Raw genomic sequence first — 21,442 nt, forward strand, 5'->3', positions numbered from 1 at the left:
AAAAAAAGATTCTCACCACTGGGCAAATTGGCAGCATCATGATGGATAGTGAAGAGATTGAGACTGTTAGCAGCTTTAGTTTGCTTGGCTCCCCAGTCAACACTCTTGGTACCAGCATCCAGGAAATCAAAAGATGTATTGCAATGGGAAAGTCTGCTGTTAGAGACCTCTCCAAAGTACTGAAAAACAATGATGTCACTCTGAAGACTAAGGTGCACCCAATATAGACCCTGGTCTTTACAATCATGTGCTCTGTGTCAGAGAGCTGAACAATGACTAGGGATGATAGTAGGAGAATTGATGCCTTTGAGCTGTGGTGTTGGAGAAGAGTATTTAATATACCATGGACTGGTAAGAAAACGAACACTTTCGATCTAGGGAGAGTTAAGCCAGGCTGCTTCTTGGAGGCAAGGAAACTCTGTCTGACATACTTTGAACATGTTGCAAGGTGAGACCAATCCTTGGATAAGGACGTTATGCTTGGGAGGATGGAGGGACAGCACAGGAGAGGAAGACCCTCTATGAGGTGGATTGATCCAGTGACTGCAGTAGCTGAGTCAGAGACAGTGATATTGGGTCAGGATAGAGCAGGATTTAGGGCTGTTGTACCTATAGGGTCGCTATGAGTTGCAGGCAACTTGATGGCACATAAGAATAACAACATCATTTTACTTGTTGATGCAATAATGAGGATTTTTGTATTCTTGATGTTGTAATCACCCTAAGTTGCTAAAAATTCATGGCCTTCCCCTGTTTGCAGACTAGCAATGTCCTAGAGCATTTTTAAGTCTGTAGCTTTTAAGAAGCAGATTTCTAGCTCAATCTTCCAAGGCAATTTTCATGGTTTCAAACTGCCAACCTTCCAGATAGTAGCCTATCACTTGATCATTTATCACCCAAGGACAAACATCTGAACAAGATACTTGACTTATCTAGTTATTATTATTTCTCCGCTACTTTCACCATTGACAGTTTTTGGCTGGGAATTGATTGGAAAGGGGGAGAAATGTCTTTTTTTTTGTTTGTTTAATGCTTTATACACAGTGGTCAGAACCGGAACAGTGAAGTAAAGATTTTATAAATATTGAAGAAATTAAGAATATAGAAGCAGCTCTACATATCTCCCAGTAACAGATGTTATCTTTCTTTTCTGAAAAACAATAGGAAGTAGATACATATTTCTTCTCTCTGATAATTCATCATGTTGTTGTTGTTGTGAAACCAAATTGGGTACAACTTAGCTCAATGCTTCCTTGTGAAAGATGGAAAGGAAAAGTTAAGATAATCCCTGTTTACACTTGTCCTTTAGAAACATAACCAGGTTACTCCTGATCATGAGTCCATAATTTATGCCAGGAAAGGACACCACCAAAATAGAAAAATATTGGCCTATATCTCTCATGCACACAGATGCAAAGATTCTGAGTAAAATCCTGGCCAATATAATCCAATGATACATCAAAAAAAATAATTCACCATTACCAAGTGGGATTCATAACAGGTATGCAAGGATTGTTCAGCATAAGAAAAGCAATCAATTTAATTCATCATATTAATAAAGCAAAGAACAAGAAACACATAATCCTATCAATTGATGCAGAAAAAGGCCTTTGACAAAATCTAACACCCTTTCCTGATTAAAACACTCAATAAAATAGGATTAGAGAGAAATTTCTTCAACATAGTAAAAAGCATATACGCAAACCCAAGAGCCAACATTGTTCTCAATGGAGATAGACTAAAGGGATTCCCTTTAAGAACTAGGCAAAGATGCCCACTATACCTCCCTTATTCAGTATTGTATTAGAAGTCTTAGCAATAGCAATAAGACAAGAGAAGGAAATAAGAGGTATCCAAATTGGCAAAGAGGAGGTAAAATTAGCTCTATATGCAAATGACATGATAGTATACATAGAAAACCCTAAAGACTCAGCAAGAAAACTACTGGACACAGTTGACCAATTCAGCAAAGTGGCAGGACACAAGATCAGCAAACAAAAATCAATTGGATTTCAGTACATTGACAAAAAGAATACAGAGCTGGAGCTAAGAAAAACAATACCCTCCACAAGAGCTAATCACAAGATTAAATACTTGGGAGTAAATCTAACCAGAAGTACAAAGGATCTGTTCAAATAAAATTACAAAACATTACTACAAGAAACAAAAAGAGACCCGGAGAAATGGAAGAATACAACTTTCTCATGGATAGGAAGACTCAATATTGTGGAAATGAAAATACTACCAAAGGCAATTTACACGTTCAATGCAATCCCAATACAAATACCAATCCCATTCTTCAACGAGATGGAAAAGGCAATCTCCAATTTAATTTTTAATGGAAAGAGGCCCCAAATAAACAAAGCACTCCGTAAAAAGACAAACAAGATAGGAGGCATCTCACTCCCTTATTGCAAATCCTACTACACTACTGTGGTGGTCAAGACAGCATGGTACTGGTACAATGACAGACGTATAGATCAATGGAATAGAATTGGGAGCCCAGAAATCAGCCCATCTACCTATGGTCAACTGAATTTTGACAAGGAGATGAAATCAGTTAATTGGAGAAATGACAGCCTTTTAAAAATATGGTGCTGGTAAAATTGGAAACTATCTGAAGAAAATGCAAACAAGATCCACACCTCACTCCATATACAAAAACCAACTCAAAGTGGATCATGGATCTATGACTAAAACCAAGGACTATAAACTTCATTCAAGAAAAGTTTGGAAGAACTCCAGAAGTGCTAATCCACAACATAAACAGTCGTCCAAACATCCTGAAAAATGTACAACCAGGAGAGTATAAAATAGCTGAATGGGACCTTCTAAGAATCAAATCACTATGCACATCCAAAAACTTCTCCAACTGGGTAAAAAGGGAAGCCACAGACTGAGAAAAAATATTTGGTAATGACATGTCAGATAAGGGATTTATATCTAGGATTTATTAAATACTCAAGCACCACAACAAGATAAAGGTGAACAACTCAGTTGCAAAACGGGCAGAGGATATGAACAGACTTCACTAAAGACGACATTTAGATGGCAAACAATCACATGAAGAAATGTTCAAAATCCCTAGCTCTAAGGGAGATGCAAATCGAACAACTATAAGATATCATCTCACCCCAATAAGAATTGTAAAATTTAACAGAGCAGCAAACAATGAATGCTGGTGAAGTTGTAGAAAAACTGGAACTCTTATTCACTGTTTGGTGGTAGTGTAAAATGGTGCAACCAGTATGGAAGGCAATATGGTGCTTTCTCAAAAGGTTGCAAATAGAGATACCATTTGACCCAATAATTCCATTACTGGGAATATACCCTAAAGAAACCAGAACCACCACCCAAGCAGAGATATGTACAGCCATGTTTATCATGGGTTGTTCACCATAGCAAGGAGTTGGAAACAACCCAAGTGCCCATCAACAAACAAATGGATAGATAAGCTATGGTATATTCACACAATGGAATACTATGCAGCATTGAAAAACAAGGAACTTGTGAAATATTAAACAACATGGGTGACCATGGAGGATATCTCAGTCACAAAAGGACAAATATTACATAATGACACTGTTGTAAAATGAGACTGACACCGGCTTTGGGGAGACTGAGAAAGATGGGATAAAGTATGTATACTGCTTTGAAACAGATGAGGAAGAGAACTATTTAAAAGTATACATGATTAGGTATTATTGTCATGACAGGAGTCCAGAATGAAGACTGCTTAGTGAAGTGTACTTGGGGAGAGGGCTTATATAACAATGAAATATACTGGGTGAGGGAGAGTGGGCAGGGAGAAAAGTGCAACAATGAATGAATGGAAATCCAAAGTCTCTGTAAATTTTCATTAAAATTAATAATCTTTCAAAAAGGGGAAAAGAAGTAATCTGTTGTCCTTGTCCCTCTGCCCTCTTTTTGGAGCATCCCTTCATTCTAGAGACACCATATAACAGCTCCCCACAAACGGGAGAAATCACTGCTGGTGACCTTACTTTGGCTACAGTTTCTGGTGAGATTACATAATTTCACACAAAATCAGTAGTGGCACCTGAAAAGCTATGGCTTCCCCATCCCATTATCATCTCCAAACTTCCTTAGAGAAAGAAATTGCCTATTCAACATCCTCTGTAGGGCATAGAATTCCTCTAATATTAGGTATCAGGACAAGAATTTAAAGATGACATGTTAACTTCCTTAAATAGAATGGAAATTCGGATTTGTTATTTGACAATATACAACCTTAATAATAATTGAAGCGTGTTCCAGAGCTCTCTTTCCCTTAGAGGACATCACCACTGCCCTTGACTCCCACACACCTTGGCAGGGTATTCCTAACCATAACAGTATAGACACCACTAGGGCCAGTTAGGGATGAAGAAGCGTCTCTCCCATTATCTGAAATCTGCATTCTTATGTTATAAGAACTAAAGGAGAGAGGACCCGATATGGTTCTGCAGACCCAGACAACCACCACCACAGGAGAGTGTGCAGTGTCTAGAATTTTAAACATGCTGTGACAATCCTGTAACTCAGCTATTCCATTCAGTGTGAAAGTAACTCAATATTCAAAGTCATTAAAATAACAGGAAAAATGTGGCATCAGGACTGGAGGAAGATTCATCAACAATCTGGGTTATGCAGTCTTCAGTTTATTTAAGAGCTACTAAGAGTAGCAATTGGAATTTTTCACCTGAATATAGTGACAGGAATAAAATAGCCACTGTCCCATTCACTTCTCTTCCTGAATCTGGTCTCATCCCACATATGAAGCCATATGCTCTACGGCATATATGAGTTATGACCACACTCCCTCCAACAATAGTCCCCCAAGTCTCAGGTCACCAAGTTACCTTTGGAAGGACCAGCTTCCCAAGGAGTTAGAAAGGTTCTATGCGGACCCTGGAAATAGGCTTAGTATTAGGCAGGGAATTCTGGGGTTTCAGAACAAAGAACTCAGGTCAGCACTATAAATGATCACCTCTCATTGGTCTCCACCTGATAGGTGGGGACTTCTGCAGAAGATGTCCAGAGCAGGACCTTCGAGGATTCTTGCTATTATCAAGAGCGATGCTGGAATCATGTTCCACCATGTTCTCACATCCAGGCTACCAACAAAACTTCCTCATGCCCATCTTTTAGCCAAGAATCATAATACTGATCCTTGGTCCCATGTCCTTGTTAGAGCCATGGGCCAAAAGAAGTACAAACATCCCAACTTTACACAGTGTTTTTTCCCTTCCTTTTGTGCCTTTGAATTTTCATAGTAGGGCCATCTGAAACTAGGTTCCTGTGGTCTCACTTTAAAACAACAAAGCTGCCCATGTGGACAATTACAGAATCCGAGCAAAAACTCAGATCAACTTCTAGAGGAATCACTCTTTTAGGAGCATGCATGCTTGAAATATCAGATATAGCAAATGGTATTAAGCATTGAGGCAACACGGCAACGTATACTCTTGTTGTTATTGTTGTTGTTAGGTGTAGTTGCATCAAGTACAACTCATCGCGACCCTGTGAACCAAAGTTCTGAGCTCTGTTCTATCCTGTGCCATCCTCACACTTCCTGACACACAAGAGCCCATTGTAACAGTCACTGTGTCAACCTACGTGGTTAAGGGACTTCCTCTCCTTCGCCAACCCCTTACCCTTCCTAGCAAAGTATGTGAGTAATTTTCAAGCATTGAAAACTTAAACTCTAGAAACTTGAAATACAAGCTTGCTACACTGTCTAATTAACCAAGCAATGCCTTTAAAATATTTAACAACTTGAAAAGGAAACGGAGCTTACATTTTCCTTTCAAGAGCTAAAAAACTACCTGCGCTTTCTTTATATCTGAAATTTACCATCTTCACAGACAATGAACCTCTTATGGTAAAAGTAACGGCATGTTCTCCACAATTTTCAAATAAAAGATAAAGAGAAAACAGCATTGCTGCTCTTGGAAGACTCTAACAATAAAGGAATAATAGAGTTTTGCCAGGGGAGAGCTCTGGTTTGAAAGAGCCAAACTGACAAATTCTACAGAGGAATAGCGGTTTCAACTTCTGCTCTGAGGCTGTCAGAAGTGTCAAGAAAAGTATATAATTTTATTATTTGGGGGAGTATTATGATGAGGTCCAATAAATGTAATTTATTTTTTCACTTACCCCTGCCCCCTATCTTGTCTCTACCTCTATTTCAACTCAACCTTGGACTTCTGAAAAGGAATGAGAAAGTATTTTAAGCTGTAGGACTCAGTGCCTGGAACACCCATCCTGCACAGTTCAGCCTCCCTTTACTCAGCTAACTTTTCCTGCAGTTCTTTCCAGCCTCATCTAAAGAACTTTCCATGATGGTGGCCATCCTCTTAGTAATAACACCTTGTACTCTCAGATGGCACATTCAGTGTAATTAATTATTATTATTTTATCTATGTTCCCTGCTGGTTATACTCTCTGTGAATGCAGAAATTATGAGTATTTTCTCTAGTGTTTAAATCTATCATTAACTCTGTGTTTGGCATGTAATAAGTTTAACTGAATACATGAATGAATGGATGAATAACTTTAAGTCACTATATTGATGCTCTCAGGGTATTTGAATTGACTATAAATGAAGAATTAAAGGCACCCACTTCTCCTAACATCAAGAAAACAAAAATATTTACTACTGGAAAAATAGGCAAATCATGATAGATTTACAAAAGATTGTAATTGTCAACAACTTCATCTTACTTGGATCTACAATCAATACCCTTGGTACCAGCAGTCAGGAAATCAGGGATGTATTGCATTCAGGGTCCTTTCCAAATTATTGAGGAGCAATAATGTCAATTTGAGGACTAAGGTGCATCTAATTCAGGCCATGGTCTTTCCAATCATTTGCTATGCATGTGAGAACTGGACAATGAATAAAGATGATGGAAGAAGAATTGATGCCTTTAAGCTGTGGTGTTGGAGAAGAGTACTGAATATTTCATGACCAGTCAGAAGAATAAATATTTCTTGGAGAAAGTGCAACCACAATACTCCTTGGAGGCAAAGATGATAAAGTTTCATCTCACATGCTTTGGACACATTGCTAGGAAAGGCTATTCCTTGGAGAGGGACACAGTATTCAGAAAGGCAAAAGAGAGAAAGACAAAAAGAGGTCTTTTATCAAAAAGTTGATAAAAGAGAGAAAGAGCTTCATCCAGGTGAACTGACACAGTGACTGCCACAATGGGTGTGTATCAGGAAGTGTGAGGATTTTACAGAATAGGACAGGGTTCAGATCTGTTGTGCATACAGTCTCTGGAGGTTGAACTTGACTCAACAACTCCTAACAACAACAACGCATCCTTAAGGCATTATAAACCTGATGGGAAGAATGAGGCTCTTTAAAGCATTCATTTGGGTTGCCCATTTTGGCATAGTCAGGTTGTTTGGTTTGTTTTGTTGGTAGAAGGTAAGGCAGGTTAAAGAATATGGCAAAGATGTGGAATAAGAAAAGAATACATGAAATCTATACTAGTAACTCTGGTGGCCTAGTGGTAAGGAGTTGTACTGCCAACCTTAAAACCATTGGCTTGAATCCACCAGCTGCTCCACAGGATGAAGATGGGCAATCTCCTCCTGTGCAATTTACAGGCTCTGAAAGCCTTTTGGAGGATCAGTTATGCGTCAGTTCTGACTCGTTGGCACATAACAACAGCAAATCAGAGTCTGAATACAAATTACTTGATCTAAGAACTCATCACTAATCTTAGCAGAAATTGTCTCAGCTGGCCTCCTGTTTAGTGAACTCTCAAGGGGCCTGGCCACAACACTAGTCGTGGAAGCCCTGTAGAGTCCTGGTGATCCTCTATACCCCAACCTAGCTCCTCTAGCTACCTGCCTCTGTGCCCTGTGCCAACTGCCTTGCCCAGGATCTCATATTCACTCTACTCAAGGAGGAGGCCCTGTCTGGGTTACCAAGCCCTACCCAAAATGGAGTATCTTGTCCTGGTGACCTCTCACTCCAAACCACAGTGACATCAGCTAGGATTCTTAGACTTGACTTGGAAAGAGTGATAAATCAGAATAATAGTAATAGAGATTACACAGAATAGATGTTTATTTTTGTCACACATAACAATAAAAACATACACGTCTAATATTAATCTGGTGAGATCCAGACTCCTATTTTCTTATTTTTTCAATGTACATAGCTGCCATTTCTGAGGTTGCCTGGTCTTCTCTTGGAGTTCCAGCCATTTGCTCCAGTTTCCACCACAGGAAGCAGGAATGAGTGGGTGGGTGGAGACCAGGGCCCTAATTTATATAATTCAAGAAAACTTTACAGTCCTGTGGGGTAAGCTACTCTCAGATAAATAATATAGTTCAGGATGGTCATATATGCTCTAAACATTCTGAGTTCTATTACGATCAAGGAGGACACTTACTATCTCCTTCAACACTTTATTCAAGGCTGGCTTTGCTTAGCTTCTCCCAGGTTGGAGAAGAAAAGGTATTCTGGTAACCCTGTGCTGGAGCCCTGAGGTCTTTCACAAGGTAACTGTGGAGCTGGCATTTATCCTTCAGGGTCTGGATGCAGAAAGAAATCTGTTCCCAGGCAGCCTCGTCCTAACAATGGTTTTAATGGTGACCATCAATTCATCTACCCCATCATGAAAAGAGAAGCCTTGCCCAGTGTTTATAGAAAGAGCCGGATTTTACACACCCATATATCCTCCTCCTTAAGAGCCATGTCCAAGCCTTCCTTAGGTAGGAGACTCAGGCTCATGATTACAGACTTGTAACAATCCATCTCTTTAGTTTGCACATTGACCCCTTTTCCTGTCCCTGACAATCAGGAACTATTTGTCCCACCATGTTGTCTGTCCCTTCTGTTTCAGGTTCCTGTGGCTGTCTTGTCATGGTATTGTTTGCCTCCGAAGTGAAAATCCATCATCTGTCAGAAAGAATTGCAAATTATAAAGAAGGAACATATGTTTACAAAACTCAGAGTGAAAACTACACCACCTCGTTCTGGGTTGTTTTCATTTGCTTTTTTGTTCACTTTCTGAATGGACTCCTGATACGACTTGCTGGATTTCAGTTTCCTTTTGCAAACTTTAAAGACACAGAGACAACTAATGTAGCTGCAGACCTAATGTACTGAGAAACAAATGCTCTCCTAATTCCCAAATAGGGGCGTGGACTTGTTTTTGCCACTTTTAGATAGGGTCAGCTTTTCTCAGCCCTTACACCATGAAAACAAAAAGGACCAAAACCCCTAAAGGGACCAAAACATGACAATATTTACTATGTACTAAAGGCCCAACTGGAAAATAAGGGAAGCCAAAGAAGACTATGGAAGTTTCATATGGTGGGAAATTGCTTTAGATAAGTGACTAAAAGGAAAATTACTACTCTAAATGGTATGAAACAAAAATATGCATGATTGAATGAGGGGGGAAAAAGAATACCATAAAATCTAAGGAAAGGTGGATTAAGAGGGAAGAGATAGGAGGGAAAGGGGAGCAAAGATTAATAGAGAGGCTGGGTAAGGAAAAAGCAAGGTAAAATGGGGTTAGATGAGATATTGTAATTAATCTCATTCATTATAATCAGAGAAAAACAATATATATGAATGATAGAATTTTTTTTTAATTTAGGTTGTTTACTTTTCATTTCAATGAACATCTATAGAGATTTTGGAATTCCATTCATTCATTGTTGCACCCTTCTCCCCGTACAAACCCCTCCCCCCTCCCCCTCCCTGTTTGCTCCTCTCCCCGAAAAGCAAAAGAAAAACTCCCTCATTGGTACACAATCCCCACCACACCTCCCCATGCAACCCTCATTGCATACTCCTACAATAAAAATAATGCCCTAAAATATGATACTGTTAGACTATTCTCTCCCCCATAGACTTCAATGCTGTAAACATATTTCATCCAGTTTTTCTCAGTCTTACCCCCACCCCAATGCCAGCCTCATTCTACAACAGTGGCACCATATAGCATTTGTCCCTTTGTGACTGAAATACCTCACTCAGCATAATGTCCTCCAGGGTCACCCATTTTGAATAATATTGCATGAGTTCCTTGTTTTTCAATGCAGCATAGTATTCCATTGTGTGAATATACCACAGCTTCTCTACACATTCGTTTGTTGATGGGCATTTAGGTTGTTTCCAACTCCTTGCTACTGTAAACAAAGCCACGATAAACATGGGTATACATATATCTACTTGGATGTCATTTATGGTCTCTTTAGGGTATATTCCCAGTAGTGGAATTGCTGGGTCAAATGGTATCTCTATTTGCAACTTTTGAGAAAGTGCCACAATGCTTTCCACAGTGGTTGCACCATTTTACACTCCCACCAACAGTGAATAAGGGTTCCAGTCTCTCCACAACCTCGCCAGCATTTGTTGCTTGCTGTTCTGTTAAATTTTGCTAGTCTTACTGGAGTGAGATGATATCTCATGGTTGTCTTGATTTGCATCTCTCTCAGGGCTAGGGATTTTGAACATTTCTTCATGTGCTTGTTGGCCAGAATGATAGAATTTTTTAAAGGCAAAAATATATGTATATCAAAGTGTAAGATGCTTTTCCCCTCACACAGAGGACTCAAAAGGTGCATGGAATATATTTTTATAACAAATAAGCACTGTTTCTGATAATGCACACATTTCTACTGCCAATGTCAGAAAACTGGAAAGCCTCCAAAAGTAAAAAAAGCAAAAATAACAAAGATAAAGGTGTTTCTCATCATGTACCAAGGCCCCAACCACATTCATGGAATACTTTCAACAGACCTTCGAGCTCGGACCACTGAGGAAGCATGGCCATTCTTTCTGACAAACGACTCTCTAGGGAGATGAGGATGCCTCAACAATCATTCCTTCTTGCTTATGGAAATTACATTCAGCTCTAAAATTGTGATAGTGTCACTGTCATCTTTGACCTTTGGTCCAGCCATCACAAAACATGATCCAAGTGATTTTTTCCTCCCTGAATTACCCATGAGACTGATCTGCAGCTGGTTAGAGGTCACAGAGAGCATGAGATGGGCTGTTCCTCTCATCAACCTACTGTCTAAAGGAAATGCTGAAGAGGAAGCAGAGAACAGAAGAGAGGGAACCCAGTGCTAGATTTTGCATGCTTAAGAGGTCTGCATAAGACTTTTGCAAGTGCTTATTTTTAAAACAATTTTCCCTTTTTGAACAATTAACAAGAAACAAATGACTGCTTGGATACTTCTTCAATCTCTTGTTCTAATGACTTGCTGTTCAAAATCTGACATCTGGAAAAATCCTTAATTTCTAGATACTAGTCTCTTAATTCAAGAAGCAAAATGCACTGGAGATTTCTAGAAGCCCATGGTCAAGCCAGAGGGAAAAGGACTCTTTATTTTGTTTGTAGGCTAGAAACCAGTTCTGGACACTGGGAATCTTCAGCCTGAAATGGTTCACTATGGGATTGTTGAAACTAGGAGTAGACAAGAAGCCAGAACCAGCACTCTTACCCCACACTCTTTGCTAAGAGACCTGAAAAACTTCTTTTCAGAGACTAGGAAACAAGCATCTGGCTGTCCTTTGCTCTGCAAAAAGAGAGAAAAACTTGAGAAAGCAGCTGAAAATCTAATGAACTAATAGGAAAAGCAACAATATTCTTTTAATGGGAAGTGGATGTAGGACTTCCACAGATGCAGAAATAATCCCTACAAATTGTGTGGTATGCAAAAATAAAACAAGACATGATTGGGCACTCAGCACAATGCATGTAATTGTCTTCTTTCTTCTTTCAGATGATGTGTATGATCACAATAGCCTTGGAAAGGTCCTTAGAGAAAGATTTGGCTGAGATACTCTTACTGCTTGCTTTCTCTGTGAGAATCAAAGGCCTGGGCAGAAATGACCTTCCCTGTGGGCTCTGTGTCCACCTTCCTCTCTCTCCAAGTGGCAGCCAGCTTTCTTTCAAGGCTGCAAGGCCGCCTGCTGGTTTAGGGTGGGGAGCAAACACAAGTCCTTCCTGTGGTTATTTCCAGGTTTCTGTATTCTCATTTCTAACACCCTCATTCCCAGCGTATCAGTGTTTATTTTCAGCCCCTTCAACTCTGGAGTTACAACCAGTTCATCAGGTAGGCCAGCTCCCCCAGTTGAAAAGAGGCACAGCAATGATGGTCAGTTTAGAGCAAACACTATCTGCTCTGAGATACTAAAAGTCTGAAATGAGCTGAGGGAGACTGGAGCGTGCTTTTTAGGCTGAAATGGTCTCTTACTAATAAAACACTACGGTAAATGGAATTGAATTCTGTGTTGATTTACAAACTTTGTGCCTGTCTTAGTTATCCCTGCTGCTATAACAGAAGAGAGAACTCAGGTGGTGGAGTTGAAAAGGAGTCGTGCTGCTGACCCAAAAACTGTAGCTCTTTGGTGGTTTGCATTATGGCATTAGAAATTCATTGGAGGGCCAACTGTGACTCAATAGTAATGAGTTTGAGTTCTGAGTCTGCACAACCACAGGTGGATGGCTTTAGGAAACAGAAATACATTCTCACACTGTTTAGAAGGCTTGAAGTTCAAATACAGGACACCATCTCTAGGGGAAGGCTTTCATTCTGTGTTTGCTGGCCTTCATTAAATATGTGTGGACCCAATGTTCCTTTAATATGTCATCAATTTCCCCCTGGGTGGAGGAGGTTCTTAGCATAGGGATCACAGGTCTGTAGGACATCTTGGGTCTTCATTCTTTGTGGTAGTAGATCCTTCTCTCTGCTTTCTTCTTTCCTTTTAACTCTTTTAAGATAAAAGATGGCACTCAGTGTGGTTATCTAAGGAAGGTTTTTACATTCCTCACTCATCCTGCCTCATGAACATAACAGATATACGCCAACCTTCATTAAAATAGCCTAATTCTATTTCTTTAACTCCTAGAGGTCAGGATTTATATAGATTACAAAACGGAGGATAATCATATCAGATCACACCATTGGGGATGATTACATCATTGCATACTGGCAGATGACATCAATACATATCTATTAAACCACATCATTACTTACCTGCCAATCTACTAAGAATCACAGCTGGTTCAAGTTGGAATATATTTTGGAAGACAATTTAATTAATGACAGAGCCATCCATCCCCATGGATGTGAATGTCACAACACAGAGGTAGAATGTACTGGTCTATCTAGTAAATTCAAATGATCCAAATGCAAACTTGATAGCACAAGTCAGAAATCCCTTGGCAGTCCTAATGAACAATATAAAACAGTGAGTCGTCTACTACCCAGAGAATAGACCAATGATGCTGTGAAAGTCATGCAGCAATGAAAAGACAAATACCATAAGGGCTAGTGCTTTGTTGAGCTGAGACATTTTAACTTACTTTGAAAATGGACAGAATGCATTGTAGGTCCATTGTATGTGTATTACTCACCTGAGGAAAGTCCACTTTGCCTGTAGGCTTTGAATCTGATTCTGAAGGGGGGTAGTAACTCAAGAGCTCATACTAGGTTTTCTTCCTTCCTTCTTTCAATCTGGTTTGTATGAAGGCACTTGGATGAGGTGTTCCAGTCCCCAAGTAAATAAGCCTATTTCTTCAAGAAATATATAGGTTCTGTGCACACAAGAAATCGCACTCTATCATTGGAATCTCATTAGGTTTCAATTTATCATGGACTTCAACTGTGCAAAACATATCTATTATCTCCTATGTAATTTAGACTGTCAGGATGCACTATTTCAGTTGTTGTTATGTGTCATCCAGTTGACTACAATTTATAATGACCCTTTGAACAATGTTCTGAACCTTGGCCTATCCCTGAGTCAACTTCACCATCTCAGACACACCTGAGTTCATTTGCTACAGTTTATCCATCTCATCGAAGGACATCCTTTCCTCTGCTGATGATGAAGGATGATTTCCTTCTCCAAAGATCACTCCCTCCTGACAACATGTCCAAAGAATGCGAGACAAAGTTTCACCATTCTTTTTTCCAAGAAGCACCCTGGTCTCACTTTCTCCAGCATAGACCTACTTGATCTCTTGACAGTTCATGGTATGTTCAATACTCTTCTCCAGCACCACAACTCAAAGGCAGCAATTCTTCTTCTATCATCCTTAGACATGGTCCAGCTTTCAGATGAACAGCAAGCAATTAAGAAGACCAGGGCTTGCATCAGATCAAGAATCATTAAAATATACCTGAACACAGAGGAGAACATAACAGGGTAGGGATCTGGAAAATAATTTAGAAAGCTTGTGCCCCAGACTTATGAGCCCAAGAAGCAGGTCTTAAACTTTCACTTGCTCCCTTGTCTTGCTTCTTTACTGTAACCCTTTATTCAGTTACTCTTGTAGCTGACACAGAGTTACCACCAAATTTCTTCTCTTAACACAGCCTCCAGCCTCCCTTGCAGTTTCTGTTGTTGTTGTTGTTGTTATGTGCTATCAAGTCGCCTGTGACTCATAGTGACCCTATATATAACAGCTCTCAACCTTGTTCTATCCTGAATCAACCTTACAGTCTCCAACACACCTACCCTCATTATTCCAGTCATTGAGTCAATCCATCTCATTGAAGGTCTTTCCCTCTTACACTGTCCCTCCACCCTCCCAAGTATGATGCCCCTTTCTATGGACTGGTCCCTCTTTGCAATATGTCCAAATTATGTCAGATGAAGGTTCAAAATCTTTGCCTCCTAGGAGCAGTCTGATTTCACCCTCTTCAGAATGAACCTGCTTGTTTCCTTAGCATTCTTTGATATATTCAATACTCTTCTCTAGCACCACAGCTCAAAAGCATCAATTATCTTAGTCATGGTACAGCTTTCTGATGCATAGCATATAACTGCAAAGATCACAGCCTGGATCAGTCCACTTTAGTCTCCAGACTGACAGAGTTCTTCAGGACTCTGGAGATGTCCTTGACTACAGACTTTACCCCAAGCAATTCATCTTTTGATTTTTTGGGTGCTGGTACCAAGATTGTTGATTGTGGAGCCAAGCACTCTAAAGCTGTTAACAATCTCAGTTTCTTCACTGTCCATCTTGTTGCTACTAATCGGCCCAGTGGAGAGAATCTTTGTTTTCTTGATGTTTATCTTTTGCTTTTCAAAGAGAGGCACGAACTGGGGGGGGGGAGTAGAAAAAAAGTGCAACAATGAATGAATGGAAATGCAAAATCTCTGTAAATGTTTATTAAAATTAATAAAATAATTTTTTTAAAAAAGATATGAGACAAAGTTTCACCATCCTTACTTCTAAGGAGAATTCTGGTTTCAAGTACTCCAAGACAGATTTATTTGTTCTACAACATCACACACCATTCCATTGCACTGATTTTTTTTCTGCCATCTTTTTTCATTGTACAACTTTCAGATGCATATGAAGCAATTGCAAATGCCTGGCTTCAATTAGTTGCACCTTAGTCTTTAAAGTGGTATCCTTACTCTTTAGGGCTTTCAAGAAGTACCTAACAGCAGGTTTTCCTAATGCAACACACATTTTGATAGCTGCTACCACTATGGTTAATGACTGTAGATCAAAGTAAAATAAAATCATTGACAATGTCAATTTTTTCTCACTCTATAATGATGTTGTTGAGGATTTTTATTTTCCTGATATTGAAAGGTAATCTATATTGAAGAAGTCTTTAATCATCAGCAAGTACTTCAAGTTTTCTTCACTTGTTATAAGCAAGGTTGTGGCATAACACAAGTTGTTGATGAGTCTTTCTCCAATCTTGTTGCCACATTTTTCTTTATATAGTCTGGCTTGTCAAATTATTGAACACAAACCTGATGCACGTCTTTCCTGATTTTCAGTCATGCAGTGGACCCTCCTTCTCTTAGACAACTGCTTCTTGGTCTGCATATAGGTTTCCCATGAACATAAGCAAGAGTTCAGAAATTCCCATTCTCCTCAATGTTAGTCATAGTTACTTGTGATCCACAGTCAAATTTTTTTTGCACAATCAATAAAATCCAAATAAACATCTTTCTGATATTCTCTGCTTTCAGCCAAGATATATCTATATCAGCAATAATATCCTTTGTGTCATACGTAGCCTCTTCTAAATCCAGTTTAAAATTCTGGAAGTTCTCTGTTAATGTTCTGTTCCAGCTGTTTTTTTAATAATCTTCAGTAAGATTTTACTATCCATAGCATAAAAAGAAGACCTGCTAATTAAATAATTATTCAAATATGTACACTAATCACTAAGGCCAAAGATAAAGAAACTAAGGATTTTTACCAACTTGCCAGTTAGCATTTTACTGAACATGCAATTGAGGCAGATTGATAAGAATTGGTGGCTGGAAAGCAAAAGTTGGTAACAAAGAAGGACTGGTAGTTGAAAAACTTGGCTTTGATAACACAAATAAGGCTGTATACCTTTTTTTAAAAAAATATGTTATAATTGATGGTTAACAATTGCAATTGTTGTTGTTGTTGTTGTTGTTATGTGCCGTCGGGTCGCCTGCAACTCATAGCGACCTAAACCTTACTCTAACAACAGCCCTAAACCGTACTCTATCCCTTGCCAATCTTATTGTCTCCGACATGCCTATTCTCATTACCTCAGTGATGGAATCAATCCATCTCATCGAGGGCCTTTCTCTCCTGCGCTGTCCCTCCACCCTCCCAAGCATGATATCCCTCTCCAAGGACTGGTCCAGCCTTGCAACACATCCAAAGTGTGTCTGACAGAGCTTCAGAATCTTTGTCTCCAAGGAGCAGCCTGGCTTCACCCTCTCCAGGACAAACCTGTTTGTTCTCCTAGCAGTCCATGTTCAATACCCTTTTTCAGCACCAAAACTCAAAGGCATCAACTCTCCTTCTATCATCCCTAGTCATTGTCTAGCTCTCTGATGCACAGCAAGTAATTGCAAAGACTATGGTCTTGCAATGTAATTGCAATTACATGTTTAAAAAAACCAAACAAACCGTAGGTAGTGACTACACATGGACCTCACCTGACAGGTGACCTACATTTTGAGGAATCATAACGTGAAATTCTATGGGCTGAATTATGGGGCAAGCATCCCTTGGTTGTAACTATCAGACATAATTTCTCCTTGTCCTTTAATGTAGAATTTCAAACTAGCTTTGTCATGGCCAAGAAAGCAAAATAGAAACAGACTCTAGTTTTTACATTTTGGGTGATTTGTCACAGCAACAAAAAGGAAAAATTTCGGTCTGATGCCTTAGAATAGGAAACTTGGAAAAGGCATGGTAAATCATTTCCTGAGTGTAAGGTGTGAGCTTAGATAAGTTGCAGGACCTAGCTACACACATTTCAAGGGGCACTCACCTTTCAGCAGGACTTCGCCAGCTTTGAAATTCTACTTTAGTGTCGTGTAAATTTGCCCCAGCTTCTAAATACAATGAATTCTTTATCCCAATCACCCTCACTTGCTGCATATTTAGTTTTTAATGATTGAGAAAGCTGCGAGCCTTTTCTTGCACTAATGTAAGAATAAATAAAAGCTGTATGCACCTATTCTGACCTACAAATTCTTAAAGACACAGATCTGCTTCATAAACAAGGACTACATGTATATATTGTAAACTCTGACCTCTGTCAGTGGTTATTATTCTATTTGGGAATGGATTTCCTTTGTTATGTTAATCAAGTAGGATTAGTAGGCTATATTTTTGAGTCAATCTCTTTTGAGATATAAAAAAGGTTAAACAAGCAAGTGAAGTGGAGATGAAATAAGAGAGATCCCAAAACAAAATGAGATCTCCAAGGATTTGGGAAGCAGACACATCAGAGAGAAAGAAAGCCTGCCTCTACAGCTGGCATTCAGACACCCAGCCTCTTAAACCATGAAAACATACATCTGCTTGTGAAAACCATCCACTCATAGGAAGTTTTCCATTTCTTTATTTTTGGCATTAGTGGTTGATATATAAATTTGAATAATTGTCACATGTAGTCTTCCGTGTAGATGTAGCAATATTATCTTATTAATGATAGTGTTGTATGTTAAGATAGCAAGCACGAAATGTCCCAAATATCATGTACTATATAAAATTATATATAATATGTTGTTGTTGTTGTTATGTGCAGACAGGTCACCTGTGACTTACAGCATCCTTATGTGCAACAGCCCTAAACCATGCTCTGTCCTGTGCCAATCTTATTGTCTCTGACACACGTACCCCTATTACTCCAGTCCCTGAATCAATCCATCTCATCGAGGGTCTTCCTCTCTTGTGCTGTCCCTCCAACTCCCACCCTCATACAATATTATAAGTATATTCAGGCAATTTGCTGCTTTAAAAAAACTGCTGGAGAGTCAGGTATAGGTCAGTTCTGACGTGATGGCGTCTCTCTCTCTCTCACACACACACACACACACACACACACACACACACACTCTGTATATATGTTGTTGTTGTTGTTGTTGTTGTTGATTGCATTGACTCGAGCATGAGTCATAGAGAACCTATGAACAAAAGGCTTGAAGCCTTTAACTCTCGTCATTTATCAAAGTTCATAGAGTTTAAAGAGGCTTGTTGTTTAGGAACTTGATGCCACTCTTGCTTCCTATAAGTCTGAATTCAAGACACAAGCTCTTGCGGAAAGCTTGTGTACCTGCTCTCTGTGCTGCTCTGGGGGAAGTCCCTGCCTTGGTTCATGCACTTGGGCACCTAGCCTAGAAAAGAATCTTGTGGCTTACTTGTAAGGAATTGCACTAATGACCCAAAGTCATGAAGTTCAAATCCACCAGCTGCTCCATAGGAGAAAAATAGGCAATCTCCTTTCATATGACTTACAGCATCTCAAACGATGAGGTCAAGCTATGAATCAGTTCTAGCTCAATGGTACACAACAACAGCAACATATATACCTATATTCCAGGTCTAAATAAAATTATATGTTATAATTAATTTATATCTCTTGGCAATCTCCTCCTGTATGATTAACTGCCTCTAAAAACCTACCGGAGGGTCAGCTATGGGTCAGTACCAACTCTATGGTACTCAACAACAACAAGTCTCATTTTAATGTGCAGGAGATCTGACGTCTATGGGATGGATAAATAAGCTTTTATTAAATTTAAATCAATTCGTGGGTTTCGTTTAGAGTTGAACCTGTAGTTACCAAGTCAACTCATATCTGGCTTATGCGTGTCAAAGTAGAACTATGCTTGCAAGATTTTTGATGGAGATAGGTTGCCGAGACTTGTTACTTAGGATTCTCTTGCTGCACTAAATTCTCCTCATTTCTGTTAATGGCTGAGTTCACGAACTATTTTCACCGTGCAGACTCCTCTGGTACTAGTAATTTCTCAACACATTATCTCTCCACTGGGCCTGCAGAGGAACCAGCAAAGCCCAGGACCTCAGACCAAGCCTGGCTTTCTCACCTGGGGTGATTTAGGGCAGGGGCAAGACCAAGGTTCAGTATTCAATGTCTCTGAGCAAGGCATTTACCAGTCCTCTTCCAAGATTCCAATGGCCAGAGCAGCCCTCAGGGATTTCCTATAGGTGCTGATTGGGATAATTCACTTAAAACCTGAATTTCTTTCTCAGATTAAACAAATATTGATAAATACTCAATTTGTAAAATGGAGCTACAGGCATCTAGAAGACAGTCTAAGCCAAGGGTCAACAAACTTTACATTTAAAAAGCCATATAGTAACTATTTAAAGCTTGGTAGCCCATGTGGTCCCTGACTGTTCAAATCTGGTGACCAAGTGGTAAGTAGTTGTGCTACCCACCAGGTAGGTGGTTTGAATCCACCAGCTGCTCCAAGGAAAATAATAGACAGTCTCCTCCCATGCAATTTACTGTCTCTGAAAATCCACTGGAAGGTCAGCTATTAGTCAGTTCCAACTCAACATCAACAACACCAACATTCAACACAAAAGCAGTCACAGACACTGTTTAAACAAATAGGTATAGCTGTTTGACAGTAAAACTTAAGTTGAAGATACTGAAATTTTAATTTCATATAATTTTTGCATATCATGAAACATTCTTATTTTGATATGCTTTCAACCATTTAAAAATGTATAAACTATTCATAGCTTGAAGGCCACCCATAAACAGATGGCAGGCCATATTTGGTCTATGGGCTGTAGTTTGCCAATCCAAGTCCCATTTTCTCATCTCTTTTCCTTATAATGAAACTGAGTACCAGAGAGGTGAATTGAGTCAACCAAAGTCATACAGCAAATTAATCAGAGAAGTCAAATCAGAATCTATATCTCCTTCCTTTAAAAATATATGAAAGAGCAGAGTAATTTGCAAAAACAAGAAACTCAAGAGCCATTTGAAAGACCAAAGACAAAGAACCAGAGCTTAACACGAAGTATATGCTTACATAATAACAACAGAGTGCCTTGAAGTCCAGTCTTGTAGTAATCACAGTGGCTCTGATGAAAGATTGCTCCAGCATTATTTCTAACTTATTTCCCAATAAGGAGGGTGGATGTCTTGTTTATATTTAGTTAAAAGAGCCTGGGAAATCCTGATCTACCATCTTACAAAAGATACAAACCTTATAGCCACAGCTGCTGGGAGATGAGAGAAAGCTGCAATGTACAGTGTTGTCCCTGTTACTAACAACTAGGGGCACATATAGCAATTAGTAGACTGCTTGACACAAATAACAGATGGTGTAAGGGGCAATTGGGAGGGAGAGGACGTTCTCATTTATGCTCTAAGGAGGCAGTCATTATGAAAATCCTTTCTGAACCTTGTTCGTCACTTCGAGTATTTGTTAATTTTCCCTGCCTTTTTTTACTTTGTTTGCACTCTTTTGCTTCTGGTTCCTACAATTATATTCCTCAGAATAAGTTCTGCTGCCTGTGAAGCAGTTTTCTTGGTGCCTTAGAAAATTTGGTTAGTTGAATTCCGGAAGGAAGGCAAAAAGCATTACAAATCCACAAATAGCCTAGAAATAGCAAAGGATTCATGGTCTTGAGTCAAGAGATTATGGGTGGAATAGGGTGAAATTGATGAATTTAGCCCAAATTGTTGTTGTTGTTGTTGCTGTTGTTATGTGCCAATGAGTCACTTGTGACTCATAGCGACCCTATGTACAACAGCTCTAAACTCTGCTCTGTCCTGTGCCAATCTCATTGTCTCCGACACACTCATCTCGATTGCCCCAGTCACCGAATCAATCCATCTCTCAGAGGGCCTTCCCCTCCTAGGCCTGCCCTACACCCTCCCAAGCATGATGTCCCTCTCCAAGGACTGGTCCCTCCTTACAGCATGACCAAAGTATGTCAGACAAAGCCTCAGAATCCTTGCCTCCAAGGAGCAGCCCAGTGTAACCCTCTTCAGGATAAATCTGTTTGCTTTCTTAGCACTCCATGGCATTCTCAGCACTCTTCCCCAACACCACAGCTCAAAGGCATCAATTCTTCTTCTATCCTCCTTGGTCATCATACAGCTCTCTGACACATAACAAGTGATTGCAAAGACCATCGCCTGTACTAGATGCACCTTA

The 21,442-nt window shown here is 39.5% G+C and overlaps 1 protein-coding gene across 1 annotated transcript in view; it reads left to right on the plus strand.

Annotated features, from left to right (window-relative positions):
* LOC102855057 (clarin-1-like) overlaps positions 1-9,185 on the plus strand; it is a 97,710-nt gene extending 88,525 nt beyond the window's left edge. Inside the window, exon 3 of the mRNA XM_006900047.1 lies at positions 8,868-9,185. Within this exon, the coding sequence (XP_006900109.1) occupies positions 8,868-9,133 (266 nt within the window). The 3' untranslated portion in view covers positions 9,134-9,185. The remainder of the gene's footprint in view (positions 1-8,867) is intronic.
* Positions 9,186-21,442: the final 12,257 nt, after the last annotated feature.

Source organism: Elephantulus edwardii, unplaced genomic scaffold (genome assembly GCF_000299155.1).
Source record: "Elephantulus edwardii isolate Elephantulus edwardi_28Jun2011 unplaced genomic scaffold, EleEdw1.0 scaffold00272, whole genome shotgun sequence".
Taxonomy (NCBI): Eukaryota; Metazoa; Chordata; class Mammalia; order Macroscelidea; family Macroscelididae; genus Elephantulus; species Elephantulus edwardii.